This window comes from Carassius gibelio, chromosome A4 (assembly GCF_023724105.1).
Source record: "Carassius gibelio isolate Cgi1373 ecotype wild population from Czech Republic chromosome A4, carGib1.2-hapl.c, whole genome shotgun sequence".
Classification (NCBI taxonomy): domain Eukaryota; kingdom Metazoa; phylum Chordata; class Actinopteri; order Cypriniformes; family Cyprinidae; genus Carassius; species Carassius gibelio.
In genome coordinates this window covers 1,475,335-1,490,744 of record NC_068374.1, presented here as the reverse complement: position 1 = coordinate 1,490,744, position 15,410 = coordinate 1,475,335, and the positions used below count along the sequence as shown (strand labels likewise).

Genomic DNA, 15,410 nt, shown 5'->3' with positions numbered 1-15,410 from the left:
GTGTCTTATCCACTGCACCAACACCACCCCCTAAATGTTGTTTGATACAAAATAACACTATTTTCAGAGCTGTTTGAAACTGACTGGGAGATGTTTGCTGGTGTGGCTGAAGAACCTTGTGGAGTTGAAGTCCCAGAACTTGAGTCCCGCTGACTCCAGCTAGTATGGAGACTGTACAGTCCATGATCAACCCCTCTGCATCGTCAGAATCATTTGGCAGAGACGTTTATATATCAATGGTTCAGTGTATTGAAAGTCTATGTGTGACACAAAGAAACACCTAAGATATCAAAAGATTTAATGGAATGAAGTTGAACATTTGCAAACAAACTGCCTGTTACCAGTTACTGCTGTGACATTACTTCATTTTATCATGGGAGTAACTGTGGGTTAAAAAACTAAATCCTCATTCATTTTGGTTTTAAAGTGAACCATTAATAACAGCAAAACAATGGTTTTTGTAAAAATGAATAAAGTTATTCATAGAAACAAGAAAATGTCAAATATAATGTCAATAAAACAAAATTCATTGCCTATATTGACTTACGCAGTTACTTGTTAGTTTTCCCTAGGAGTGAGTTGTTCCCCCCTGTCGAAGGTTTACCCATGGCATATGGCTAATGTCATAATGTTTTTGAATTCACTGAATGTTTTCAGGTGCGCTGAGAGAAATGTGATTGTAGGACTGTAAGCATGGGAGACAACAAACATGGGAGCAGATACAGGCCAGCCTAAACCAGGACATGGACACCTTGGCAGTCTACCTGCGTGAGTGGCGTTTACAGCTCAGCATCGGTAAGACAGTTGTAGCAGCTTACCACCTGAACAACAGTGAGGCCAGACGGGAACTGGACATATTCGTTAATAACAAGCGTCTTGAGTTCCAGCAAGCCCCACGGTACCTTGGCGTACGCCTGGATAGATCTCTAACATTCAAACAACACCTTGAAGAAGTGACGGCCAAAGTGTCATCAAGGGTGGCAATAATTCGACGTCTCGCTGGTACTAGCTGGGGTGCAACTGCCAAGGTGCTTCGAATATCAACAGTAGCTCTCGTCTTCTCCACAGCTGAATACTGTGCCCCAGCCTGGTGCAGAAGCCCACACGCCAGGAAAGTCGACACTGCCATAAACACCGCCCTTCGGACTATAACTGGCTGCCTGAATTCTACCCCTGTCTACCATCTGCCAACACTAGCAGGAATTGCCCCGGCCGGCCTCCGACGAGAGGCTGCTACCCTCGCTCTTGCAAGGAAAGCCCAAAGATGCAACTGGCATATCCTGCACGATACCACCACAACAGCACTGCCTCCTCATAGACTGAAGTCCCGCCACCCGTACAACAAGGCGGCACAAGACCTGCTCAGGTCCATCCCTGAGGACCTGTCTACAGAGGCATGGATCGCGGCAGCTTGGAAGCAGGAGTGGGAGTCAGCAGGACCCTCACGAATCCACCGTTACATCTTTGACCCTGGAGGCGGTCTTGAAGGAGAGGATCTGCCACGTCGGCAATGGACTCTGCTAAACCGCCTGCGAACTGGGGTGGGACGTTACAAAGCATTGATGAGGAAGTGGGGCCTGGAGGACAGAGCAGTGTGTGAGTGTGGGGAGCCAGAGCAGACCGCTGAGCACATAATCACCACCTGTCCACTGTATAAACCACCTTCGGAGGCCGGCCTCTTCGACGTGGGACCTGAGATGAGAACGTGGCTGAGTTCTACTGAGCTGGACATTTGATGACGACACACGAAAGAAGAAGAAGTAGGACTGTAAGCGCTGACAATAGGAAAACAAACATTGTGCTGTGTGTCACAGTCATGGTGGGATCTCACATTTATGACAAAGTCCTTCTGTTCACTAGGCAGAAGGGGCTCGTGTCCCTGTCCGGTGAGCCACTGCATGATTCGTCCAACAGTCAAACTTTCTGGAGCAATATTGGTGTTGCCTGGGCCATCTTGCTCTTAGAAAAGAGATCAAATGTAAGTCTGGATAACTAAAGGAAGGCATCATCTTTTTAATAGATTTTCAACTTAATACAATTAGTTTATTGATGCGATTCCACTGGACTCTGTCCATTTGCTTGGAGACAACCTTCAACCATTCTGTATCCTGTGTTTGGGATCCTAGTTTTTATGGAGATGACAGCATCATCCAGTTCACTGTCAGATAGACTGCTGTATGTAAGTCTTGTGGACAACCTGTGGTAAGGGCATGTCAATGAGCAGGGACAGCAGCTCCTCAGAAAAACTAAATGTTGGTCGGCCGCATCCTCCTTCTCTAATAAAAACACAGGGACTCTCTTGGGAAAGAGCTGCGTGGATCATTCTTTGAAGGGATAGAAGACACTCCACAATTTTAGCTGGGATGTTTAAAATGCTAGATGCAAATGTCAGAATAAAGGCATCCTGATTTACAACGGATAAAGTATGGTTGACTTAATGTGTCAGTGATCCTTGATTCCAGACGCTGCAGTAACGGAGTAGCCAGTGGTCCCTGTAAATGGCAGAATACATATTAGCTGCAATACATGCCACCGTTAGCCATACCAATTCAACATTATGTAACGTTAGGCTAGATAGACATTCCGGACACACTGCTCCGGGTGTGTGCTCACAGTGTGTGTGTGTGTTCACTGCTCTGTGTGTGTGCATTTCGGATGGGTTAAATGCAGAGCACAAATTCTGAGTATGGGTCACCATACTTGGCTGAATGTCACTTCACTTTCAAAACATTACAACTGAAGTATATTTGCAAATTAAAAGGGGTAGCTAAGTTAACGTTATCATTATTTTGCAAGCTAAAGCAATTACTTCGTCTGGCTCAGCTGTCATTACTGCTCTGGTTGACATTGCTAAGCATATGATAGCAGTTAAGTTAATTGCATGTCAATCAGCGAAACAGGTCAAGTTCTAACATCACTAACTATAACGTTACTTTCACACAGAGCACTTCATCAACGCTAATGTCGTCTAGCACTAATTAACAGCGAGTAAAAACCGTTAGGTTGCAAGCAAAAGCAATAACATCGTATGAGTTGCAGAAATGTATATCATTGTAAAGTGCTATCAAAGTAGTAAAATCGTATAGAAATGTTGAATAAACACGTTATTTACTTTACCTCTGATGCTTGGCCTAGGCTAGCAGCCTCAGGTCTGTTGCTAGCCATCTTTCACCTTTGACGCATGCGCGTTAGATTGAATCAAGGTTCGATTACCTGCCCTGTGGCGGTAGTGACGTCATTTCAACTGTTCTTTACTCGTACTCACAAACATGAATTGGTGTTCATAGTGACACATTCGTAGTCGTAGAAATCAGAGTTGTACTTGTGAATGTTTACAGTCATAGCTTCTAGAGTCACACTCACATAAAAACAAATGTAATTTTATTGACTCACGTGTATTTATATGTAATTTTGCATACTTCTTTTTGAAAGTGATCTTACATCATACAATCAAAAATGCATTATTATATAGTGTCATGGCTTTGCAATCAAAAAATGTCGTTATAATGGAAGTCGATGGGGCAAAAACAGCCACCAACAACAAATGCGGGAGAAAAAAATAAAATCTAATGCTGCACAAAAACTAACAATGCATCAAAACCAGTGTTGTTACTAATCTTTGACATGCCCAAGACTGTGATAAATTGTAAAAAAGTATCCTGTCCACAATCACTTTTTACATTGAAAATAAGTAATTTTGTGTTTTTTGTTTTGTTTTTATCCCAAATCAGTGACATAATTTATAAACTTGATAATTAAATAGTTAAAATCTTGGATTTTTTAAAAAAAAACATTTGGTAGTTTTGATCAGGACTGAGTTTGATTAATAGATTTATGCAAAGAAATTAGAAATAAATATTTATCCGATACATTTTTACAGCAGTTTAATTTAGTGGATGTTTTCATCCACGAACATACCGAAAGGATAGTGAATTTGCCCACAGTGTACCGTTGAGAGAAAAAAACTATTTCCCAAAATATGGGTCAAAATAAGATGTCACCAAAACTCATTCCATTTGCTGAAACACAGAGGAAGTTGTGGCCAAAATAAGACTCAACTTCACCCCCTAGTGGACGAAAATGTCCCCTACAATGCATAAGGGTTAATGCCAATTAAAGCTAATAGAAAGAGGAAAGGCATGAATGGTTTATTAATTGCTTTTCATGGATTAGACAAACATCACTTCATGAAAAATCAAATGTTTATTAAAATCTTAGATTTGGATTTCATTATAATTACTGTACGAATGGCACGCGCTGTGCAGGAGGTGATCACACTACACATAATGAGCTCAGACGGGAAACACTGGAGCTCGCGCTGGTTTCATACCGATTACTTGATCACAGAATATCTGTTTTCAACATTACTTTTTTTAGATACTTCAAAGCTCCCTAGTCGGGCTGCACCATAAATCACATGTGATATTTAATGCGCATCTTAAAGCTGTTTCTGTAATCAGTGGGAAATCTCCATCACATGGAGCAGCATTGACTACACGCATTTGTTCACTGACAAGCTGCATTTACTCTGTGAAATAAATGCTGCCCCATGTGATTTACTACTGATTCCAGAACCGGCTTTACTGACAAGATGTGCATTAAATATTGCATGATGTAACTATGTTAAAGAAGATGTGCTGTCCTGATCTAGAAATGCCGTTTTATCCCTCCACAAGCGCACGCAAGTCTGGCTTTACAGAAACTCTCTGATCAGATCACAGAGACAGAACAACTACACCCGGACTCTGTTTTAATCATTCTGTGGTACTTTAATAAAGCCAATCTCTCCCGTGAACTGCCAAAATACAGACAGCATGTCCCACCAGAGACAGTAATATATTGTATCACTGTTACACCACAATAAAGGAAGCATATCACTCTGTTCCACGAGCAGCTTTGGGACGTTCTGATCACTGTCTGGTTCATCTTATACCGTCCTACAGGCAGAAACTAAAATCAGCTAAACCTGTAGTAAGGACTGTGAAGAGATGGACCAGCGAAACAGAGCAGGATTTACAATCTTGTTTTGACCTCACTGATTGGAGTGTTTTTGAAGCTGCTGCCACCGATCTGGACGAACTCACAGAGACCGTAACATCCTATATTAGTTTCTGTGAGGATATATGCATTCCTACCAGGACTTATTTAACATTCAACAATGATAAGCCATGGTTTACAGTAAAACTCAGACATCTTCGTCAGGCCAAAGAGGATGCCTACAGAAATGGGGACAGGGTCTTGTACAATCAGGCCAGGAACACACTGAACAAAGAGATCAGAGCGGCTAAAAAGACCTACGCTAAAAAGTTGGAAGACCAGTTTACTTCCAACGACTCAACTTCAGTTTGGAGAGGACTGAGGGCCATCACAAACTACAAGACACCATCCCCTTGCACTGAGGCTAATCAACGACTTGCTAACGACCTGAATGAGTTTTATTGCAGATTTGAAACCCCCATCACCCATTCTGACCATCTCCCTGCACAACCATTAACACCTCCTGCAATCCCCTGTTCCACACCTCCTGCTCTTCAAATCTGTGAAGATGATGTGCGCCAGGTCTTCAAGAAGAACAAAAGAAGAAAAGCACCAGGCCCAGATGGTGTTACACCAGCCTGTCTGAAAATCTGTGCTGACCAGCTGGCCCCCATCTTTTCACAGATCTTCAACAGATCCCTGGAGTTGTGTGAAGTGCCTTCCTGCTTCAAACGCACCACCATCATCCCCATCCCAAAGAAACCCAAGATAGCAGAACTTAACGACTACAGACCTGTGGCTCTAACGTCTGTCGTCATGAAGTGGTTTGAAAAACTGGTTCTGGCTTATCTGAAGGACATCACTGGACCCTTACTGGACCCCCTGCAGTTTGCTTACCGAGCAAACAGGTCCGTGGATGATGCAATCAACATGGGATTGCACTTCATCCTGCAACATCTGGACAAAACAGGGACTTATGTGAGGATCCTGTTTGTGGACTTTAGTTCAGCTTTCAACACCATCATCCCAACAGCCCTTCAGACCAAACTGACCCAGCTCTCTGTCCCTCGCTCTATCTGTCAGTGGATCACCAGCTTTCTGACAGATAGGCAACAGTTAGTGAGACTGGGGAAATACACATCAAACAGCTGCTCCACCAACACTGGTGCCCCTCAGGGATGTGTTCTCTCCCCTCTGCTCTTCTCCCTGTACACCAATGATTGCACCTCTAAAGACCCCTCTGTCAAGCTCCTGAAGTTTGCAGATGACACTACAGTCATCGGCCTCATCCAGGACGGTGATGAGTCTGCTTACAGACAAGAGGTTGAGCAGCTGGCTGTCTGGTGCAGTCTTAACAACCTGGAGCTGAACACGCTCAAAACAGTGGAGATGATCGTGGACTTCAGGAGAAACCCCCCTGCACTTTCCCCACTCACCATCATGAACAGCACTGTGACTGCAGTGGAGTCATTCAGGTTCCTGGGAACCACCTAGAGCTGAAGATCTTTGATTTCGCTTAATTTCTATCATCTTACGCGGGCTCGGGCCGGGCTTGGGCTTGTGCTCCAGTTTGTGAGGTAAACGAGCGGTCATGTGATGTGTTTCGATTAGCGCGAGAAAGATGTGAAAATGAATGCTGAGCAGGTGTAACGGAGGCTTGCCTCTGGCGATTATGTTTTGGTTGCACCAGCAACTAAAGCAAACTCTGAGGTGTGGAAAAGTTTTGATCATGCTTATAATGAGAATAATGAGTGAATAATGACGCACCATCAGTGAGTACAGGAACGCGCTGAAGACATCTAGAGTGGATTCAATCATTTTCCTCCACAAATACATGTAGATCTAGCCTAATCTCTGTGAGTAAAGGTTTTTCAAATGATAACTAAATATTCATTGAGTCTTAAATGCATAATGTTGACAGAGTATTTACGCTAATGTTGGCATTATTCTTATATTAAATAAAGCAAATCCGGCGGAGCCTTTATCTTAATTTCGTTATTGCCAAATACCCATCTTAATTTAAAATTTATCTTAATTTTTTTTTTTTTTTTTAAAGACTCGTTTTTATTGGTGCGTTGGTCTATTTATAGGTTAAATGAGCCTATGTCTAGAATGCTGAGATGTTACGATGTGACACAGGACTTATTTAATTTCTTTATTCCAACTTCCAAGTGGTCTAGTCTACGTCAGTTATGAGTAAATTATGTTAAAACATGAATAAATTACTCATTGTTGGCAAAAGGCAAAAGAGCTGTGTGCGTGCGCACATTTGAATAATGTCGGGCTGTAAACGGGTTCAGGCTTTAAAAAAGCTGTCAATCAAAATGTACTTGTCGGGCTCGGGCCGAAACCTGTCGGGCTCGGGTCCTGTCGGGCCTAACTTTTAAAGCCCGATTACAGCTCTAGAACCACCATCTCTCAGGACCTGAAGTGGGACAATCACATTGACTCCATTGTTAAAAAGGCACAGCAAAGGTTGTACTTTCTCCACCAGCTGAGGAAGTTTAACCTCCCACAGGAGATGCTGAAACAGATCTACTCCACCATCATTCAGCCGTGGTTCAGCAACAAAATCAGACATCAGAAGACTACAGAGAACTGTTCGGACTGCTGAAAGGATTATTGGTGCTCCCCTGCCCACCCTTCAAGAACTGTATACATCCAGAGTGAGGAAAAGGGCTCATAAAATCACTCTGGATCCCTCACATCCAAGTCACCCCATCTTTGAACTTTTGCCATCTGGCCGGCGCCTCAGAGCCGCAAATACCAGAACAGCAAGGCACAAAAACAGTTTCTTCCCCCAGGCAATCTACCTCATGAACAGTTAAATGTTCCCCACTTATGCTTATAAACGTGCAATATCCTTATATTTATTTGTTACCCCTCCATCCTAGTACATCCCTGCATTTCACTCAATCCTATTCCATTATCATTTATAGCACAATTGTTTATACACTTATTTATTTGCCTCCTTTTTGTTGTCTGTGTGTTGTTGTCTCTGTGCACTGGAAGCTTATGTCAGTTAAACAAATTCCTTGTATGTGCATTTCTGTCTCTGATCTGATTTATGGTGCAGTCCTGATGCCTAGATATGTTTCTCATGTCTGTGTGTGTAGTATATTTGAGCGCTGTTTGATGCTCACGATCAGCGAGGCCTTTTCACACTGCTCGCAGGCTCTGAAGGTTCAGGGAACGTGCTTCGAACACACGGTGTCCACATGACTTTCAGTTGAGCTTCCAGTCATCACAAGCTCACTGCTGGCCCTCCATATACGAACACACACTAAACACTGATAGGAATCATCCTGCTGGAACATGAACCAACACAACACCAGACTTGACTCAGATTTATTGAAGTCCGTATATAAATACACATGCACATTTCAATTGTAAACCAAAGTGAACTCAAGTGCAGCTAAAGGAAATCCCCGAATCATGCAGGGACGTCAATGTACAAAATCCCTCTGACGACTCTGTGTCCTGTAGATGGATGCAGTGTTGGATGGATGTCCTCGACCGAAGCCACATTCAGTCCATGTTCTGCCCTCCGTATTATAAATAAATAGATTTATCAAATATGCACTCATAGAGTGAACTCTTATGTACAGTATTTATAAACCTAAGCAGTCCGTCAGCACAACCAACGCCTGTCGCTTCCCACAAAAAAGACTAGAACATTCATCAAAACCAAAGGCAAAGCAGGGAAACGGTCCTCCTCTTTCATGCACAGCTGTGACTTACGACAGTGAGATCTGTGCGAAGGAAAGGCAGCAGTCTGAGACTCCCGTTAAGGCTGAGGTGAAGAAAACAGCTGTGCCCTCACGTCGCTGACACGCTAAAACAAACGCAGTGATTGTGCACGAGGACGGAGCAGTCAGTAGTGCGTTCAGTGTTATATACAGAATCAAGCAAGCGCACAGGTAAATCTGCTCTACTCTTCACTCATGCGAGAACACAAGACCCGGGCATCCGTCCGAGGCGGCTCCGTGGAGAGCAGGTGCTATGGCTGTGGATGTGGCTCGTCCCGCTCCTCAAGAGCTCATGGACACGTCTCGGCTGGGGCCTAGCTCTTCCTCGGGCTGGTTGTCATTCAGATCCTCCTCGCTCTGAGCGCCGCCGCTGGCCTGGTCCTCGTCCGGAGCCTGGCGGTCCAGGGAGAAGTAGCCCGTGCCTTTAACAGTGTCCTGCCGCTGGTAGAAGAGCACATACGCCGCCTTGGACTGCACGAACACACACACACACACAGGGAGAACAGTGTCAAGGACTTACGCATCCCATCCTGCCAGCATTCCCTCGCTCTGGCGTCACACCAGTCTCTTCTGAGGGACGGGAGAGCGAGTGAATGACGGCGGGAGCATCACTGTAGTTCAGACGGCTGGAGACTCTCACCACGATCTGCTCCTCGCTGCTCGGAGACACACTGCTGTCATCAAAGTTGTACCACTTCTGGTCCTCCTTGTTCTTGGCGAAGGCAGTATCTGAAAACCACACTCAACAGTCCATCACTTCAGCTCCTGACTCCACTAACGTCACACACACATCTAGACAGCAAAGCTTGCTACTCACAGTGTCCTCCTCCCATGCCTCCGTAGTGGTTTGAGACGGCGATCAGGTCGTAGCGGCACGGCCCCGCGTTAGGATTGATGAGGAACTCCGACATGTCCAGATCCCTGTGGGTCAAACAGCACGGTCAGGACAGCTGAGGAGCCCAGAGCTAAAGCCCAGGGAGAGACGTACCGCAGGGGGAAGTCCACCAGCGAGTCCAGCTTGTCCCTCATGTAGCGGCTGTAGGAGAAGCGCTTGAGATGCACCACCAGCACCGGCGGCACGCTCCACAGGTCCAGCTTCTTGGTGGCCTGCTGGTGCTGCTTGCAGTGCGGACAGTACCTGAAACACTCAGCCACAGGGAGAGATCAGTCACGTGTGCATGTGTGTCCCGGGTTTATAACTCTGCTCCTGCCACTGATGTGCTTCTGCAAGGTGAAGCAGCAGCAGAAACTAGCGATCGCAGCTGCATGGGTGAAATAAGAAGCTCAACAAGCATTAATCATTATAGAAATACAGAATGAAACGATCGACACTCTGCACTCGTGCACTCTGCTCTGTATTCTGGGGTCTCACCAGGGGTCGTCTGCTCCCAGCTTCTCTTTGGTGGTGAAGAGCTCAATGCAGTCCTTCAGCTTGAAGAAGCTCTTCTTCTGCGGCTTGTACTCCATACTCTCATGCTTATCGAAGTCCTTAGGAGAAAACATTCAGGCTCTTATGAGCATCTCAAACATCACGACACACATGATTCTGACTAGGAACAGAAGAGTTTTACCTCGGCCACAGCCTCGTTGAAGTACCTCCTCTTGATTTCTGGCTCCCAGTCCAGGGACAGATAGCATCTATCTGTAGAGAAGCAGAGCAAACACAGGGTCAGCTCAGGAACCACAGGCTCTCTACAGTAACAGGAAGGCTTCGCACCGCTGAGCCGCGTGTGGTCCTCGTCGAAGCGGATCTCTCCCTTCAGGAAGTTGGCGTCGCTCTTCCCCATGTTGTTGAACTGGAAGCTGAAGAGCCTCTTCTTCTGGGCCGTGAGCGCCGGGCCTTTGCCGGGGTCCAAGCCGTTCTCCAGCTCGTTGTCTCCGAGTCCCACCGAGTCCTCCGACGGGCTGTTGTCGTTCTCCGAGGGCAGCTCCTGGTCCTGACTGGACTCGTCGTCCGGCTCGTCCGTCTCCATCTCACCTGTGAGACGAGCCAGGCTTCAGTCACTCGTACCTCACACATGACGACTGCTCGGTAATAAACACAGCATGCTTACTGGGCGAGCCCTCCTCCAACACACCATTGGTGGCGCTGCCGTTGATGGAGGGATGCTTGGGCGAGAGAGTCTCCTCTGACTCCTTGTCCTCTGTGGCCGGACGAATGAAACGACTGAAACCACACAGAACAACCATGACCAACAAACACTGGGAGGAGAACACACCAGACAGAGATGGAGGAAATACAGCACACTTCAACACAACAGTGAGAAAATGAGGATAAAACTAAATCAGGCGGAGAGGTTTGAGGGTATTCCTAAGTGTTTAGGAGCTTTGCTAGTGCTAGTGTCTGAAGAGACACGAAGGGGATTGTTACTCTGATGGTTTGATGTGTGACGGGCTGCTGAGGGACGAGTGTGAGACGTGTGAGCAGATACCAGAGGCGCAGCAGCAGCAGGTTGTAGAGCTTGTCCTCGCTGACCGAGCGTGGCACGCTGAGCAGGAAGGGCTGGCCGAACAGAGGCGTGCTGGTGTGGTTGAAGCCCGACTGCTTGTACTTCTCCCGCAGATGAACAGGAATCAGCACGTGCTCCGTGTCCTCCAGCCGACTGATGGCCACCTCAAACCTGCTCCAGACGACAGAGGCACATGAGACACAGCGGCGCTCTCCACACTCACTGATGCAGGTACACAGCCACTCACACGTAGATGTCGTCGCGCTCCATGATGCTGCTCAGGTTCTCGTTGCTGGCGAAAATGCGGTGGAAGCGGTGGTTGTAGATGTCCGTCACGATCATCTAGACACAGCAGAAGAAACACTGTGAGTGCAGAGAAGTCCAGCAGACGTGAGACACTCCACACGGACGCTTACTTTCTCAGCAGGGACGCCGGACAGAGCCGACAGTGACGCGCACAGGTCCGAGATGTAGCCCACTTTAGGCACTGTCAGCTTATACTGGAAGACAAACAACAGCACAGCATTAGAAACAAACCTGCAGAGAGGACAAGTATGAAGCACAGTGACAGTTTCTGAGCAATGAGTCTGTGTGACGTGCCTGTGTGGGTTTGGCCAGCGGGTCCAGCCACACCAGATACACCTCCAGCGTCCGCTCCTTCTTCATGGGCAGAGGCAGCGTCAGGTAACAGAAGGGGTCAAAGGTCACCGAGATCTTCGAGCACACGGGACACACCAGGGTGGACTTGAACAGACCGTGGAAGATGTCCACGATGATGGAGTCGTTCCTCTTGATGTGACTCTCCCAGGCCTCCTCTGCCACCACCTGCAGGAGATCCAGAGGAGAACCAAACATCACTCTAGAGCTTACACACACACACACACACACACACACACACACCACCTGCAGGAGATCCAGAGGAGAACCAAACATCACTCTAGAGCTTACACACACACACACACACACCACCTGCAGGAGATCCAGAGGAGAACCAAACATCACTCTAGAGCTTACACACACACACACACACACCACCTGCAGGAGATCCAGAGGAGAACCAAACATCACTCTAGAGCTTACACACACACACACACACACACACACACACACACACACACCTGCAGGAGATCCAGAGGAGAACCAAACATCACTCTAGAGCTCTCACACACACACACACACACACCACCTGCAGGAGATCCAGAGGAGAACCAAACATCACTCTAGAGCTTACACACACACACACACACACCACCTGCAGGAGATCCAGAGGAGAACCAAACATCACTCTAGAGCTTACACACACACACACACACCACCGGCAGGAGATCCAGAGGAGAACCAAACATCACTCTAGAGCTTACACACACACACACACACACCACCTGCAGGAGATCCAGAGGAGAACCAAACATCACTCTAGAGCTTACACACACACACACACACACACCACCTGCAGGAGATCCAGAGGAGAACCAAACATCACTCTAGAGCTCACACACACACACACACCACCTGCAGGAGATCCAGAGGAGAACCAAACATCACTCTAGAGCTTACACACACACACACACACACACACCACCTGCAGGAGATCCAGAGGAGAACCAAACATCACTCTAGAGCTCACACACACACACACACCACCTGCAGGAGATCCAGAGGAGAACCAAACATCACTCTAGAGCTTACACACACACACACACACACACACCACCTGCAGGAGATCCAGAGGAGAACCAAACATCACTCTAGAGCTCACACACACACACACACCACCTGCAGGAGATCCAGAGGAGAACCAAACATCACTCTAGAGCTTACACACACACACACACACCTGCAGGAGATCCAGAGGAGAACCAAACATCACTCTAGAGCTCACACACACACACACACACCTGCAGGAGATCCAGAGGAGAACCAAACATCACTCTAGAGCTTACACACACACACACACACACACACACACACCACCTGCAGGAGATCCAGAGGAGAACCAAACATCACTCTAGAGCTCACACACACACACACACCACCTGCAGGAGATCCAGAGGAGAACCAAACATCACTCTAGAGCTCACACACACACACACACCACCTGCAGGAGATCCAGAGGAGAACCAAACATCACTCTAGAGCTTACACACACACACACACACACACACCACCTGCAGGAGATCCAGAGGAGAACCAAACATCACTCTAGAGCTCACACACACACACACACCACCTGCAGGAGATCCAGAGGAGAACCAAACATCACTCTAGAGCTCACACACACACACACACCACCTGCAGGAGATCCAGAGGAGAACCAAACATCACTCTAGAGCTTACACACACACACACACACCTGCAGGAGATCCAGAGGAGAACCAAACATCACTCTAGAGCTCACACACACACACACACACCTGCAGGAGATCCAGAGGAGAACCAAACATCACTCTAGAGCTCACACACACACACACAACACCTGCAGGAGATCCAGAGGAGAACCAAACATCACTCTAGAGCTTACACACACACACACACACACACACACACCTGCAGGAGATCCAGAGGAGAACCAAACATCACTCTAGAGCTTACACACACACACACACACACACCACCTGCAGGAGATCCAGAGGAGAACCAAACATCACTCTAGAGCTTACACACACACACACACACACACACACACACACACACCTGCAGGAGATCCAGAGGAGAACCAAACATCACTCTAGAGCTTACACACACACACACACACACACCACCTGCAGGAGATCCAGAGGAGAACCAAACATCACTCTAGAGCTTACACACACACACACACACACCACCTGCAGGAGATCCAGAGGAGAACCAAACATCACTCTAGAGCTCATACACACACCTGCAGGAGATCCAGAGGAGAACCAAACATCACTCTAGAGCTCTCTCTCACACACACACACACACACACCTGCAGGAGATCCAGAGGAGAACCAAACATCACTCTAGAGCTTACACACACACACACCACCTGCAGGAGATCCAGAGGAGAACCGAACATCACTCTAGAGCTCTCACACACACACACACACACACACACACACACACACACCACCTGCAGGAGATCCAGAGGAGAACCAAACATCACTCTAGAGCTTACACACACACACACACACACCTGCAGGAGATCCAGAGGAGAACCAAACATCACTCTAGAGCTCTCACACACACACACACACACACCACCTGCAGGAGGTCCAGAGGAGAACGAAACATCACTTTAGAGCTTACACACACACACACACACACCACCTGCAGGAGATCCAGAGGAGAACCAAACATCACTCTAGAGCTCTCACACACACACACACACCACCTGCAGGAGATCCAGAGGAGAACCAAACATCACTCTAGAGCTTACACACACACACACACACACACACACACACACACACCACCTGCAGGAGATCCAGAGGAGAACGAAACATCACTTTAGAGCTTACACACACACACACACACCACCTGCAGGAGATCCAGAGGAGAACCAAACATCACTCTAGAGCTTACACACACACACACACACACACACCACCTGCAGGAGATCCAGAGGAGAACCAAACATCACTCTAGAGCTCACACACACACACACACCACCTGCAGGAGATCCAGAGGAGAACCAAACATCACTCTAGAGCTTACACACACACACACACACACACACCACCTGCAGGAGATCCAGAGGAGAACCAAACATCACTCTAGAGCTCACACACACACACACACCACCTGCAGGAGATCCAGAGGAGAACCAAACATCACTCTAGAGCTTACACACACACACACACACCTGCAGGAGATCCAGAGGAGAACCAAACATCACTCTAGAGCTCACACACACACACACACACCTGCAGGAGATCCAGAGGAGAACCAAACATCACTCTAGAGCTCACACACACACACACAACACCTGCAGGAGATCCAGAGGAGAACCAAACATCACTCTAGAGCTTACACACACACACACACACACACACACACACCTGCAGGAGATCCAGAGGAGAACCAAACATCACTCTAGAGCTTACACACACACACACACACACACCACCTGCAGGAGATCCAGAGGAGAACCAAACATCACTCTAGAGCTTACACACACACACACACACACACACACACCTGCAGGAGATCCAGAGGAGAACCAAACATCACTCTAGAGCTTACACACACACACACACACACCACCTGCAGG

At 47.2% G+C, this 15,410-nt stretch overlaps 1 protein-coding gene and 1 long non-coding RNA gene across 3 annotated transcripts in view; both read right to left on the bottom strand.

Annotated features, from left to right (window-relative positions):
- Positions 1-8,309: 8,309 nt before the first annotated feature.
- The window catches only part of LOC127968521 (ubiquitin carboxyl-terminal hydrolase 15), a 34,542-nt gene continuing 27,441 nt past the window's right edge, over positions 8,310-15,410 (bottom strand). For both annotated transcript variants that reach the window (XM_052569800.1, XM_052569808.1), the window contains 12 exons: positions 11,777-12,001; positions 11,593-11,676; positions 11,424-11,518; positions 11,159-11,347; positions 10,781-10,893; positions 10,444-10,704; positions 10,298-10,368; positions 10,099-10,214; positions 9,715-9,864; positions 9,544-9,647; positions 9,367-9,455; positions 8,310-9,197 (listed from right to left, as the gene is read on the bottom strand). In XM_052569800.1, the coding sequence (XP_052425760.1) occupies positions 9,009-9,197; positions 9,367-9,455; positions 9,544-9,647; positions 9,715-9,864; positions 10,099-10,214; positions 10,298-10,368; positions 10,444-10,704; positions 10,781-10,893; positions 11,159-11,347; positions 11,424-11,518; positions 11,593-11,676; positions 11,777-12,001 (1,686 nt within the window). In that variant the 3' untranslated portion in view covers positions 8,310-9,008. The remainder of the gene's footprint in view (positions 9,198-9,366; positions 9,456-9,543; positions 9,648-9,714; positions 9,865-10,098; positions 10,215-10,297; positions 10,369-10,443; positions 10,705-10,780; positions 10,894-11,158; positions 11,348-11,423; positions 11,519-11,592; positions 11,677-11,776; positions 12,002-15,410) is intronic.
- Positions 14,117-15,410, bottom strand: part of LOC127968729 (uncharacterized) — a 9,003-nt gene continuing 7,709 nt past the window's right edge. Inside the window, exons 4-5 of the long non-coding RNA XR_008156071.1 lie at positions 15,003-15,063; positions 14,117-14,270 (exon numbers count right to left, since the gene is read on the bottom strand). This is a non-coding gene — a long non-coding RNA (uncharacterized LOC127968729). The remainder of the gene's footprint in view (positions 14,271-15,002; positions 15,064-15,410) is intronic.